This window comes from Carcharodon carcharias, chromosome 2 (genome assembly GCF_017639515.1).
Source record: "Carcharodon carcharias isolate sCarCar2 chromosome 2, sCarCar2.pri, whole genome shotgun sequence".
Classification (NCBI taxonomy): Eukaryota; Metazoa; Chordata; class Chondrichthyes; order Lamniformes; family Lamnidae; genus Carcharodon; species Carcharodon carcharias.
Genome location: NC_054468.1, coordinates 74931238 through 74946309, shown reverse-complemented (window position 1 = coordinate 74946309; position 15072 = coordinate 74931238). Strand labels below are relative to the sequence as shown.

Here is a 15072-nt window from a genome sequence, read left to right as displayed (position 1 = left end):
ACTGTTCATAGTCATGGTCACCTTTACAGCTACTAACAATGCGATCCTTGCATTGAGTTTGCAATTGTGGGTGCAGCAAGTGGAAAATTTCAGTAAGAGAATCCTTACTGAAGCACAGATGTCTGATACACTGTTACTCACTGAGGTTCAACAAAATGGCATCAGGTGCAGTTTTCACTGAAAGTCAGTGCGCATAGTTGGTGCCATTTTAGAGTCAAAATGGCACTCGTAGTGCCTGAAAAACAGGACTGAAGGAGCCAAATTTTGTGGCTAAAGTTGTGTGAATGAATTCCTATCTTTTGTAAACCTGCCTGAACTCAGGATTTGCAAACTCTAGCACTTGCTCAGAAGAAAACCTCATCAGAGAATCTACTTGTGGAGAAAACTGCTTTGATGCAATTGATATCCAATGTGTATGTGCGCACACCTTTGCAAACATTGACCAGTAGTTATTTTCACATAACCCTTGCCCTGCCACCTAGATTTCTATGGATGGCTGTTGAATATAGAAAGATTGGGGGTGTGTGGGTAATGTGGAGGGGGCAGGAAGACAAGAAAATGGTCAAGCATAGACTAATTATTAATTCAGGGCAGAGAAGTCAGATGGCAGGAGGCTGGAGAAGTGTAGGTCGAAGTCCTGGAAGTACTTAAGGCTGGTCAGAGTGTGGAAGTATTTCTATTAGACAACACTAAAATTCCTGTTTTGAGTGTAAAAATTAAACTTGAATGCACAATATTATTTTTGCTCTGTACTTTGTCAATAACGTGTGCACTTTTTTTTATACTGAACCACATCTTATCAAATACATCAGTTTTACAGAGATGAATTGCAGTAGGTAACACGGTGCAAATTGTAAAGTAAATTCAGCACAAATAATCGAAGTGAGCAGTATTTTGCTTTTGATAGTTAATGCTGTCTGTCAATAAATCAATGTTTTGACAGTTCAGTCAACTTCACAGTTGGCATTTTATGTCGCACTCTTGCTTGGCTTCCTAATAAACCCGAATTAAGTGATAAAGAACAAGTGCCAAATCTACTGTTGTTGGAAACAACTTTGCTTACAGCAGCTTCCAAGCTGGTTTACAAAATACCATCTTATAGGTGGACTTATGTCAAAGGATGCAAATTAACCAAGTTCTGCGATACCGTGAGTGACTCATAACTTGCTGCTATAAAAACCTGCACTGAAAAAGTTGAATAGCCAATTATCATAGCTCTGCTCCGATTGAAACCAATGGTGAGAACTAGTTTGCTGGGCTAGTGTCCAATTGCTCAGCAGCTTCCTGGAATGACATTTTCCTGACTTACTCTATGAATTTCATTGAAGTTACTGAGGAGGCAGTGGCGTAGTGGTATTGTCACTGGACTAGTATTCCCAGAAAACCAGGGTAAATGCTCTGGGGCCTTGGGTTTGAATCCTGCCACAGCAGATGCCAAAATTTGAATTCAATAACAATCTGGAATTAGAAGTCTGATGATGACCATGAAACTATTGCTGATTTTTGTAAAGAAAACCCCATCTGGTTTACTAATGTCCTTTAGGAAAGGAAACCTGCTGTCCTTACCTGGACAGGCCTACATGTGTCTCCAGATTGTCAGCAATATGTTGACTCTTAAAAATGCCCTTTGAATGAGGGTAATTAGGGATGGGCAATAAATGCTGGCCTAGCCAGTGATGCTCACATCCCATGAACGAATAAAAAAAAGTCTTAAAGCTCAATTAATGAATAGAGCTTTGGTAGTCAGACATTCAATCTCCCCTGACTAGTTTTATTAATATGTATTGAGCTTGTGCGCTGAGCATGGAGTACAAGTGGTGATGAGTGAGGGATTGCTCACACACAGTTCGAGAGACAATCTCATGCACACAGGGCCTTAACACGAACATATTTTGAGTGACTCAGTACAAACTCACCTATCTAATTAGATATACCATCGCTGGGTATTGCGATCCATCACATTATTAGATCGGAGCTATTGCTCCTAATCTCTACTCTGTTAAATTGGATCAGATTTTACTGAAAGAATCTACAGCATCTAACTGAATGACATATGTCGTTACTAATCTGGATATCTGTCAGCGATTTGGCGCCAAGCAGAGATATTCCGTGAATTGCGAATTGCCATAAGCCACCGATCGCCTGCCCCCCACTCCACCATTAAGGAAAGTGGCATCGTGCAGTGATTTATTTTTTTAACCAATGGAATTTAAGTTGCAACTCTACAGTCCCAGGAAACATGAACGAAGAACAGACGGTCCCATCCTTCCTGAAGATCCTAATCACTTGCTTTCATCAAATTTCGGTTCCTCAAATTTAAAACCTGGGAATTTGGTGGTCTCCTTTCCTGCAGTTTGGCAATTTCCTCATCCATATTTTTCTGGTATTCTGGACCAGCATCAACAGGACCACCCGCTTTCTTGCCCTTAGTGTCATAGTCATTGATCTTATCTATAAAGAGTTTTTGGATCGGGTCGAGGCTCTTGGTCTTGTTAAACACCACTGCCGTGAACCCGATGTTTCGCCGGAGCACAACAGAAAGGGAAGATCGCAAGATGTTGGGAAACTGGAGCAAGCTTTGCAGGATGACCCGGCTAAACAGGTCAAAACTAACACTGGTCCTCACCATGTTCATCCAGCTGCTGTATTTGTACATCAATTGTCAATTAAACTTACCACAAAGAGTTAAGTTTAGTAGCTCTCAGCAAGCTCTTTAACAATGTGATAATTGTTAATATAAAAGCAAAATAATTGTTAATGACTGCCAATTAATAAACTTCTCTCGTCCAGAAAGTGAACCATTTGGCCAAAGGATTAAGACAGAGGCTGAATGCTGCGAAGAGTTTCAAAAAGGAAAAAAATATCAAATTAAAAAGAGAAACTGTAAAAATACACCATAAAATTTAACATACACAAAAAAAAAATTATATATGTAGTCTCCCATTCCTTCAGATTATGATTTTTATTAGAAGGTTATAACAACTGTTTTTATTTTTTATTGTCTTTCTTATTTCTCCTGTTCCTCTTTTCTCTCTCATAATCCAATCTTCCTATCCTATTTTTCTCTCTTTGTGCCTGTTTTGGTATTGAATTCACCCAGTCTAATTCACCCTCCCTATCAGTTCTTCCGCTGTTTTATTCTTAATCTCTTTGATTAAATATATAATCTGTTTGGCCCATTGATCACCAAAGTCCCGGGTGTCTCCTTGCCCTCACTGCACCATTCTGAGCTAATTCTTCCAGAGAGTTTGCGGGCAAAAAAAACCCCCTAAAAATGCAATTGGGCTTCCAAATAATGGAGCAGGTCATGAGATGTCATGCTTTAAGAAAATCAGGCCTATTATTCCATTTTCTGTTCGGTTCTGGTATCCTGGATATGTATCAGTCATTGGCCATGCTGCCCCAGTTCTAACGCTAGGCTCATTTTAAAAAAAAAAAATTTCCTAGCAAATTATGGCATCAGTTCACCATTGGAGAATGTGTCTAACTTAGGGCCAATATTGCCATCAGGCGGATTCAAGGCATGATAGGAATTAGAAGATTACTGTATTAGTTACCAGTTTGTAATTTGCTCTATGTATTTAACACCAGTGATGATTGAGATTGTCACTATGATTATCAATTCAGACCTTGGGGCTGGTCTTGCGGCTCAGTAAGTACCACCCCCTGTGTCTGAACCAGAAGCTCTGGTTCAAGTTCCACTCCAGGCCTTGATGGCCATGGAAAGAGCATTCATGACAGTCAGCCTGCTAATTCTTCCAACAAATCACCACCCTTCTCCAAAGGGGGAAAAAGTGTGTGAGGTTACCAAACAAATAATTCAGACCTTAATGTGATAAATGAACCAGCTGTGCTATTGTGTTTGATAACTATTATGATAAATACTGTTTTTTTAAATCTAATGGAAACTGAGTTTAATAGGTGCCAGGGAATTTTGAAAGTCTTCATAGAAACAATAACTGAACTGGAAAATTTAGCATAATAGAGAAAATATATCAAGCTCGAGGGCAAAAACAAGCCTTTTATATATAATTTGTGTGATATAAGTGATAGGTTATTCTAATGACATTTTAAAAGTTCTTGGTTCAGAAACCCTTAATTCCACCCAATGAGAATCTCAATCTTCAAAATCTATTAGAAGGCATAACTGGTTAATTATTAATACAATATTGAGAGTGCTATTATTCGTCCATTGTTCCTGTTCCTGTATTGTTAGCATCTTCAGCCAAAAATGCTGATTAGATGATCCTCCTCCTGGAGTCTGCATCAATGATACGAGCGTAAAGCAAATTTGATTCACTTTATATGACATTAAAAACTGGACTAAACATAGTAAAGAATCTGGACTCCAAAAACATTCCAGCTGTAGTGAAGAATAGTTGAGCAACAAAGCTAGACAGCCCCATGTCAAGATCTTCCAGGACAGCTGTGACACTGGAATCTTCTTGGCTTTTTGTTAGATTGCCCAGCCTTAAACAGGAAATTAGAGATGCATCTAACAAGGGTACTACAATAATTATGGGTGACTTTAATCTACATATAGACTGGGCAAACCAAATTAGCTGTAATACTGTGGCAGTTGAATTCCTGGATTGTGTACAAGATGGTTTTTTAGACCAGTACGTCAGAGAACCAACTAGGGAACAGGCTATCCTACATTTGGTTTTGTGTTATGAGAAGAGGTTAATTAATAATCTTGCTGTGCAGGGTCCTTTAGGGAACAGTGACCATAACATGATAGAACTCTTTCTTAGGTTGGAAAGTGAAGTAGTCCAGTCCTAAACTAGGGTCCTTAACCTAAACAAAGGAAATCACGAGGGTATGAGGTGTGAGTTGGCTAAGATAGATTGGGGAACTTCATTAAAAGATGGATAGGCAATGGCTAATATTTGAGGAACAAATGTATGCATTGCAACAGTTATTTATTCCTTTCTGGTGCAAAAACACACAGGAAAAGTGGCCCAATCATGGCTAACAAAATAAATTAAGGATAATATGAGATCCAAAGAGGAGTCATATAAAGTTGCTACAAAAAGTAGCAAGTCTGAGAATTGGGATCAATTTAGAATTCAGCAAATGAGGGCCAAGGGCAGGATTTTCCCGTTGGTGAGTAGGGGGCAGGGCCCGCTCACCAATGTGTAAACAGATGCATGGTGACGTTGGGCAGAATTCCTGACGTCACCGTGCCCCATTTAAATTTTCAGGTAGGCGGGGGTGCAGCAAAATCAGCTGACAGAGTCATTTTACTAATTAATGGACCTGCCCGTCCAACCTTAAGGTTGGTGGGCAGGCCAGGAGCCTTGGTGGGAATTAAGAAAAGCATGAAACCCCAGGTTGAGGTTTCATGTCGGATTTTTAAAAAATTTATTAAAATTTTTTAAAAATTATCTACATGTCCCAACTCATGTGACAGTGTCACATGAGGGGATATGCCAGGGAATTTTTTTTCTATTTTTAATATTTTTGACAGTACAGCCAATCTCCCTGAGGCAGCACTTAGCCTCAGGGAGATGAATGCACTCTTTCATGCGCATGTGCGAAAGAGTGCACTATCAGATTTAGGGATTCTCCCCCGCCCGCACAGGGATGTCACGCTGGTCGGGCCTTAGTTGGCCCGCCCACATAAAATGGCACCACGCCCCCAATCGGGGACGCCGATCGGAGGTACACCTGTGCATGCCCACACTTCAACTTTGCCCCCGATGGGGGGGAAAATCCTGCCCCAAGAGATTGATTAAGAGGGGAAAAATAGAGTATGAGAGTGAACTTGCAAGGAACATAGAAAAGGACAGTAAAAGCTTCTATAAATATGTAAGGAGAAAAAGATTTGTGAATACAAATGTAGGTCCCTTACAGTCCAAAACAGGAGAACTTATAATAGAGAACACGGAAATGGCAGAGCAATTGGACAACTACTTTAGTTCTGTCTTCACGGAGGAAGACACAAATAACTTCCCAGAAATACTAGGTAATCCAGGGTCTAGTGAGCAGGAGGAATTGAAGGAAATTAGTATTACTAAGAAACAGTGCTGGAGAAATTAATGGGACTGAAAGCCAATAAATCCCCAGGGCCTAATAATCTACATCCCAGGATACTAAAGGAGGTGGCCTTGGAAATAATGGATGCGTTGGTTGTTATCTTCCAAAATTCTGTAGATTCTGGAACAGTCCCAGCAGATTAGAGAGTGACAAATGTAACCCCATTATTTAAAAAAGGAGGGAGGGAAAAAACCAGGAATTACAGACTGGTTCACCTAACATCAGTGGAAGGGAAAATGTTAGAGTGAAGTGTTTTGTCAATTCTTGACAATTAAATATACACACACAGCTATCCGCTTCTGAACTCCAAACTTCTGTATGAAAACAGAAGGTGCCTTTATTCCTTATTCTCCATCAGAGGGCAATATATCCAGGACTTAGCACAAACTACTGTTAAGTTTTACATAAAAAATTATTTTTAACTAAATTTTCCTTTTGCAAAAAAAAGCATAAATGTTAAACACAAACATCACATAGAGTCTGTTATAAAGGGTGTGATAACAAGACACTTAGAAAATATCAACAGAATTTGACAAAGTCATCATGGATTTATAAAAGGCAAACCTACTGGAGATTTTTGAGGATGTAACCAGCAGACTAGACAAGGGAGAACCTGTGGCTGTTGTGTATTTGGATTTTCAGAAAGCTGATGATAAAGTCCCACGTAAGAGGTTAATATGTAAAATTAAAGCAGATGGGATTGGAGGTAACATATTGGCATGGATTGAGAATTGGTTAGCAGACAGGAAACAGAGAGACAGAGTAAATGGGTCTTTTTCAGAGTGGCAGGCGGTGACTAGTGGGGTGATGCAGGGATCAGTGCTTGGGCCCCAGCTATTCACAATATATGTCAATGATTTGGATGAGCGAACCAAATGTAATATTTCCAAGTTTGCTGATAACACAAAACTAAGTGGGAATGTGAGTGGTAAGGAGGATGTTAAGAGGCTTCAAGGCAATTTAGACAAGTCAAGTGAGTGGGCAAATATAAAGCAGAGGCAGTATAACGTGGATAAGTATGAGGTTATCCACTTTGGTAGGAAAAACAGAATGGCAGAGTATTATTTAAATGGTGATAGATTGGGAGATGTTGATGTACAAAGGGATCTGGGTGTCCTAGTGCTCCAGAACTTGCTGCACCCCTAGCCAAGCTGTTCCAGTACAGCTACAACAAAGGCATCTACCCAGCTATGTCAAAAACTGCCCAGGTATGTCCTGTACACAAAAAGCAGGACAAATCCAACCGGGCCAATTACCGCCCATCAGTCTACTCTCGATCATCAGTAATGTAATGGAAGGGGTGGTAATAGGAAGTGCTATCAAGCGGCACTTGCTTAGCAATAAACTGCTCATTGATGCCCAATTTGGGTTCCGCCAGGGCAACTCAGCTCCTGACCTGACTCATTACAGCCTTGGTTCAAACATGGACAAAAACAGCTGAACTCCCAAGATGAGGTAAGAGTGACTGCCCTTGACATCAAGGCCACATTTGACTTAGTGTGGCATCAAGGAGCCCTAGCAAAACTGGAGTCAATGGGACTCAGGGGGAAAATTATCCGCTAGTTGGAGCCATACCTAGCACAAAGGAAGATGGTTGTGGTTGTTGGAGGTTAGTCATCTCAGCTCCAGGACATCACTGCAGGAGTTCCTCAGAATAGTGTCCTAGGCCCAACCACCTTCAGCTGCTTCATTAATGACCTTCCTTCCATCATAAGCTCAGAAGTGGGGATGTTCGCTGATAATTGCACAGTGTTCAGCACCATTCGCAACTCCTCAGATTCTGAAGCAGTCCATGCCCAAATGCAGCAAGACCTGGACAATAAGCAGGCTTGGACTGACAAGTGGCATCATTTGCGCCACACAAGTGTCAGGCAATGGCCATCTCCAACAAGAGAGAGTCCAACCATTGCCCCCTGATGTTCAATGACACTACCATCACTGAATTCCCCAATATCAACATCCTGGGGGTGACCATTGACCAGAAACTGAACTGAACTAGCCATATAAATACTGTAGCTACAAGAGTAGGTCATAAGCTAGGAATCGTATGACGAGTAACTCACCTCCTGACTCCCCAAAGCCTGTCCACCATCTACAAGGTGTAAGTCAGGAGTGTGATGGAATACTCCCCACTTGCCAGGCTGATTGCAGCTCCCACAACGCTGAAGAAGCTTGACACCATCCAGGACAAAGCAGCCCACTTGATTGGCACTGCATCCATAAACATTCACTCCCACCATCACTGATGCATAGTAGCAGCAGCATCTACCATCTACAAGATGCACTGCAGGAATTCACCAAGTCTCCTTCGACAGCATCCTCCAAACCCATGACCACTACCATCTAGAAGGACAAGGGCAGATGATAGGTGCGAATACCTCCAACTGGAAGCTCCCCTCCAAGTCACTCACCATCCTGACTTGGAAATATATCGCCGATCCTTCACTGATGGTGGGTCAAAATCATGGAACTCCCTTCCTAACAGCACTATGGGTGTACCTACACCACATGGACTGCAGCAGTTCAAGAAGGCAGTTCTCAAGGGCAACCAGGGCTGGGCAATAAATGCTGGCCCAGCCAGCAAAGCCCACATCCCGTTAATGAATAATTTTTAAAAAATCACTGAAAACAGGCATGGAGGTGCAGCAAGCACTTAAGAATACAAATGGTATGTTGGCCTTCATTGTGAGAGGACTTGAGTACAGGAACAAAGATACCTTACAGCGGACTTTTGGGCCTTGGTGAGACCACACCTGGAGCATTGGGTGCAGTTTTCTTTTCCTTACCAACAAAGAATATACTAGCCAGAGAGGGAGTGCAGCAAAGGTTCACCAGACTGATTCCTGGGATGACAAGTTTGTCGTATGAGGAGAGATTGGGCTAATTTGGCCTATATTCACTGCAGTTCAAAAGAATGAAAGGGGATCTCATTGAAACATAAAATTCTGACAGGGTTGGACAGACTGGATGCTGGGGTGATGTTTCCTCTGGCTGGGGAGTCTAGAACAAGCGGTCACAGTCTCAGGAAACGGGGTGGACCATTTAACATTGAGATGAGTAGAAACTTCCTCACTCAGAGGGTGGTGAACATGAGGAATTCTCTATCACAGAGGGCTGTCGAGGCCAAGTCACTCAATATGCTTAAGAAGGAAATAGATAGAATTCTAGACTCTAAAGGCATCAAGGGGTATGGGAAGAGAGCGGGAGTATGGTGTTGATATAGAGGATCAGCCATAATCACATTGAATGGCGGAGCAGGCTCGAAGGGCTGAATGACCTACTCCTGCTTCTATTTTCTATCTTTCTATGTTTCTATGAGTATAACAATTTACCATGAACAATGTCATAGAAGATCTGCTAGTACTTCAAAAAAATTGCAAGGACAGTAATACTTTAGTGATTTCCTTTCTGACTGTAGGGCAGAGGGCTCTTGGGAGTGCGCTACTACTTCAGGGGTTCCCATAAATATACAGAAAAGCTTGGAAAATGCTTTTATTAATAATGTCAAGTGCAGCATCTGAAGATAGTTGTTGCTTCTTCCTTACCATTTGCCAATATTGCCAGCTGCCAGAAATGCCATTAAAACTATTTGTAAACATCTTGGGGGCAATTTCAGAATCTTTATAAAAGCAAAATACTGCGGATGCTGGAAATCCAAAACAAAAACAAAAATACCTGGAAAAACTCAGCAGGTCTGGCTGCATCTACGGAGAGGAGCACAGTTAACATTTCGAGTCCGAATGACCCTTCAACAGAACTAAGTAAAAATGGAAGAGAGGTGAAATATAAGCTAGTTTAAAGGGGGGTGGGACAAGTAGAGCTGGATAGAGGGCCAGTGATAGGTGGAGATAGCCAAAAGATGTCATAGACAAAAAGACAAAGAGGTGTTGAAGGTGGTGATATTATCTAAGGAATGGGCTAATTAAGGGTAGAAAGCAGGACAAGCAAGGTACAGATAGCCCTAGTGGGGGTGGGGTGGGGTGAAGGAATCAAAAAAGGCTAAAAGGTAGAGATAAAACGACGGATGGAAATACATTTAAAAATAATGGAAGTAGGTGGGAAAAGAAAAATCCATATAAATTATTGGAAAAAAAGAGGGGGAATCAGAAAGGGTGTGGGGATAGAGGAGAGAATTCATGATCTAAAATTGTTGAACTCAATATTCAGTCCGGAAGGCTGTAAAGTGCCTAGTCGGAAGATGAGGTGCTGTTCCTCCAGTTTGCATTGAGCTTCACGGAACAATGCAGCAAGCCAAGGACAGACATGTGGGCATGACAGCAGGGTGGAGTGTTGAAATGGCAAGCGACAGGGAGGTCTGGGTAATGCTTACGGACAGACTGAAGGCGTTCTGCAAAGCAGTCACCCAGTCTGCGTTTGGTCTCTCCAATGTAGAGGAAACAGCATTTGGAGCAACGAATGCAATAGACTAAATTGAGGAAAGTGCAAGTGAAACGCTGCTTCACTAGAAAGGAGTGTTTGGGCCCTTGGATGGTGAGGAGAGAGGAAGTAAAGGGGCAGGTGTTGCACCTTCTGCGGTTGCATGGGAAGGTGCTATGGGAGGGGGTTGAGGTGTAGGGTTTGATGGAGGAGTGGACCAGGGTGTCCCGGAGGGAACGATCCCTGTGGAATGCCACCGGGGGGTTGAAGGGAAGATGTGTCTGGTGGTGGCATCGTGCTGGAGTAGGCGGAAATGGCAGAGGATGATCCTTTGAATGAGGAGGCTGGTGGGGTGATATGTGAGGACAAGGGGGGCCCGCTTCTACCTCCTACCCAAAACCCACAAACAGGACTGTCCTGGCAGACCGATTGTGTCAGCCTGTTCTGCCCCATGGAACTCATTTCTTGCTATCTTGACTCCATTCTCTCTCCCCTTGTCCAGTCCCTTCCCACCTACATCCATGATTCCTCTGACACCCTACATCATATCAACAATTTTCAGTTCCCGGGCCCCAACCGCCTCCTCTTCACCATGGATGTCCAATCCCTCTACACCGCATCCCCCATCAGGATGGTCTGATGGCTCTCCGCTTCTTCCTCGAACAGAGCCCCGAAAAATCCCCATCCACCACTACTCCCCTCCGTCTGGCTGAACTTGTTCTCACGCTGAACAATTTCTCCTTCAACTCCTCTCACTTCCTCCAAATAAAAATGTGGCTATGGGTACCCGCATGGGCCCCAGCTATGCCTGTCTCTTTATGGGGTATGTGGAACATTCCTTGTTCCAGTCCTACTCCGGCCCCCTCCCACAACTCTTTCTCCGGTACATCGATGATTACTTTGGTGCTGCTTCATGCTCTCGTCTGGACCTGGAAACATTTATTAACTTTGCTTCTCATTTCCACCCCTTCATCATTTTCACATGGTCCATCTCTGACACTTCCCTTCCCTTCCTTGACCACTCTGTCTCAATTTCTGGTGATAGACTGTCCACCATTATCCATTACAAGCCTACCGACTTCCACAGCTACCTCGACTATGGCTCCTCACACCCCGCTTCCTGTAAGGACTCCATCCCATTCGCCTTTGTCGCATCTGTTCTGATGATGCCACTTTCAAAAACAGTTCCTCTGACATGTCCTCCTTCTTCCTTAACCGAGGTTTTCCACCCACGGTCGTTGACAGGGCCCTCAACTGTGTCCGGCCCATCTCCCGCGCATCCGCCCTCACACCTTCTCCTCCCTCCCAGAAACATGATAGGGTCCCCCTTGTCCTCACTTATCACCCCACCAGCCTCCGCATTCAAAGGATCATCCTCCGCCATTTCCGCCTACTCCAGCATGATGCCACCACCAAACACGTCTTCCCTTCACCCACCCCAGTAGTATTTCGCAGGGATCATTCCCTCCGGGACACCCTGGTCCACTCCTCCATCACTCCCTACACCTCAACCCCCTCCCATGGCACCTTCCCATGCAACCACAGAAGGTACAACACCTGCCCCTTTACTTCGCCTCTCCTCACCGTCCAAGGGCCCAAACATTCCTTTCAAGTGAAGCAGCATTTCACTTGCACTTTCCTCAATTTAGTCTGCTGCATTCGTTCCTCTCAATGCGGTTTCCTCTACATTGGAGAGACCAAATGCAGACTGGGTGACCACTTTGCAGAACACCTTCAGTCTGTCCGCAAGCATTACCCAGACCTCCCCGTCGCTTGCCATTTCAACACTCCACCCTGCTGTCATGCCCACATGTCTGTCCTTGGCTTGCTGCATTGTTCTAGTGAAGCTTAACACAAACTGGAGGAACAGCACCTCATCTTCTGACTAGGCACTTTACAGCCGTCCGGACTGAATATTGAGTTCAACAATTTTAGATTATGAACACTTTCCTCCATTCCCACCCCCTTTCCGATTCCCCCCTTTTTTTCCAATAATTTATATAGATTTTTCTTTTCCCACCTACTCCCATTATTTTTAAAAGTATTTTCCATCCATCATTTTATCTCTACCTTTTAGCCTTTTTTGATGACTTCACCCCACCCCACCCCTACTAGGGCTATCTGTACCTTGCTTGTCCTGCTTTCTACCCTTAATTAGCACATTCTCAGATAATATCACCACCTTCAACACCTCTTTGTCCTTTTGTCTGTGACATCTTTTGGGTATCTCCACCTATCACTGGCCGCTATCCAGCTCTACTTGTCCCACCCCCTCCCCTTAAACTAGCTTATATTTCACCTCTCTTCCATTACTTAGTTCTGTTAAAGAGTCATTCAGACTCAAAACGTTAACTGTGCTCCTCTCCGTAGATGCTTCCAGACATGCTGAGTTTTTCCAGGTATTTTTGTTTTTGTTTCAGAATCTTTATGCTCATTACCTGCTGTGAAAATATTATTACTTACCAAAAGTGATAAATAACACCTTATTATATATAAAAAAGAGATTTATTTCCAAAGCCCCTTTTCACCAAAGGAAACTTTAGTCTGTACTTTAAAAAAAACCTAACTCTTTTTACCTTTATCCACACCAGCACTTGATTTCAGTGCCACGCACGTTCAATTCGGAACTTATAAACACTACAGTGAGAATTATTGTCAACAGCGCTGATTATGAGAATTTCTGAAATATAAAAAATGAAGACAGTCCTGGGGTATTTAAGAACTCATATTTGGATAACAAACTGATATGTTTCGTGCTCAAGTCTATTTGTATTCAACTGGTAATAGTGAGCTGTGGCAGGGAATCAGTCCAGGAAATCCAACCTATGCAGAGATTTGTACACTTCATTTCAGCGTGATATTATCAGTAACTTATCTAACTGAAAATATTTGTGGTATTCTGAAAGTGCTTTGAAACATTTTGACATGACAAGCATACATCTACAAATTTCATCGGTTTTTAAGAACAAACCTCAGGTGACACACCGGTGCAGTACTGAAAGCACTGTCCGAGGTGTTGTCTTTCAGATGGGACATTAAATGGAGACACCGGCTGCCCTCTTAAGTGGATATAACAAGATCCCCATGGCATTATTTGAAAGAGAACAAGTGAGTTTCCCTAGCATCCTAACCAGCCTTCTTTATCCCTCAACCAACATCACTAAAACAGGTTATCCAGTCATCAATCTCACTGCTTTATGTGGCGTGCCCTACACAAATTAGCTGCTGCCTTCCCTTCATTACACTAGTAATTACACTACTGAAGTGCTTCCTCGACTATAAGGAGTTCCGTATCACATTTTGATTTAAAGTTGTAAGTTTCCTTTAAACTTTGTTCTTGGTTTACAACTGACCTAAATTAGGGGCTGTGCCTGATTTATCCCAATTTTGTTAATTTAGTTTAATTGTTTTGACTCTATAAGAGTTATAAGGAGTTCCGGGATGTCCGCCAGGATATAAATAGTTCCCGGCTCCTTACTATTTATTAAGACCATAGATTTACTGTTTTCAACAGCAAAAATTAACACACATTTTCTCGCCCTTTTTCAAGTCTACATCCTTTTGAAAGTTAGTACTGAAATGCTTAAAGGAGAAGGGGGAATGATTATTCCGGTCAAGCTCACCGAAGACGGAATTAGCGAATCCGTACCAGACGCAACCCGCGTCCCCGATGAGCCAGTGCCCCTGGGTGCTGGCGGCGAAGCTGAACGGGGTGCCCAGGGTACTGACGAGCAGGTCGCTGAGCGAGATGTTGACGAGCAGCAGGTTGACGGGCGAGCGCAGCACTTTGTACCGGTAGAAGAGGAGCAGCACCAGGAGGTTGCTGCTAAAGCCCAGCAGCCCGATGGCCCCCAGGCACACGGCCGCGACCAGGTGGCCCGTGGGGCTGAGGGTGAAATGTTGATAAGAAACCCCATCGTCCCCGCACAGGTCAATCTCGCTACAATCCCCGCTCAGGTTCGCTGAAAGCATTTCTCGACCCGTTGCAGCTAAACAGGCGAGAAAGTTTGAAGCTGCATTAGCAGCTCGCCCCAATGAACAATTACAAGCACAGAACTGGGCTTCAGTATTTGAACAGTCCACCGGGATGTGTTGTGCGGGTTCGCTGTGCCGCTCTTTTTATTAACCTCCTCTGGTCTTGAGTTCAGATGACGTGTTCCTGGGAGAGTTAAAGCCCCCCTCCCCTCGGCAACTCTCTCCAGATAAGTGAACTCGAGGACTGAGCGGGCACATGATAATCCTAGGGGCTGGGCCAACTGTTTAAGAAACAAGCCGCCTTGGTTATCAGATACACACGGGCTAAGACAGCGGTTTCTTTAAACAGAGTCCTGCCAGTCACTGCCCCCTGAATTTAACCCAGGTTGGGTGGGTGGGTGTCTGCTCTGCCCGTAGCACTGCCTGGAGTTAGCGCTGAATCGGGCAGAATGGCCACTGTTATCAATTAACTCTGGTGGCTGCAGGCAGCACCGGGACTCCACCATTCAATTCTTTACGGTGCTTTATTGTGGAACTAGTAACTTGCAAGTTTAGTTTTTATTTTAAACTCAAAGAGTTTACCTGCCTCATCAGCCTAACTTAATGTTAACGAGGGATTCACAAGGTGGCAGCATGCTTTCAGGTTATGTGACCTTGCTCTGTCAATTTTCCCAGATTTGC

General features: G+C 43.4%; 1 protein-coding gene and 1 pseudogene across 1 annotated transcript in view; both read right to left on the bottom strand.

Moving 5' to 3' along the window:
- LOC121287642 (parapinopsin-like) overlaps positions 1 to 14388 on the bottom strand; it is a 109249-nt gene extending 94861 nt beyond the window's left edge. The window contains exon 1 of the mRNA XM_041205585.1: positions 14040 to 14388. Within this exon, the coding sequence (XP_041061519.1) occupies positions 14040 to 14388 (349 nt within the window). The remainder of the gene's footprint in view (positions 1 to 14039) is intronic.
- On the bottom strand, positions 658 to 2629 carry LOC121269364 (annotated as a pseudogene).
- Positions 14389 to 15072: the final 684 nt, after the last annotated feature.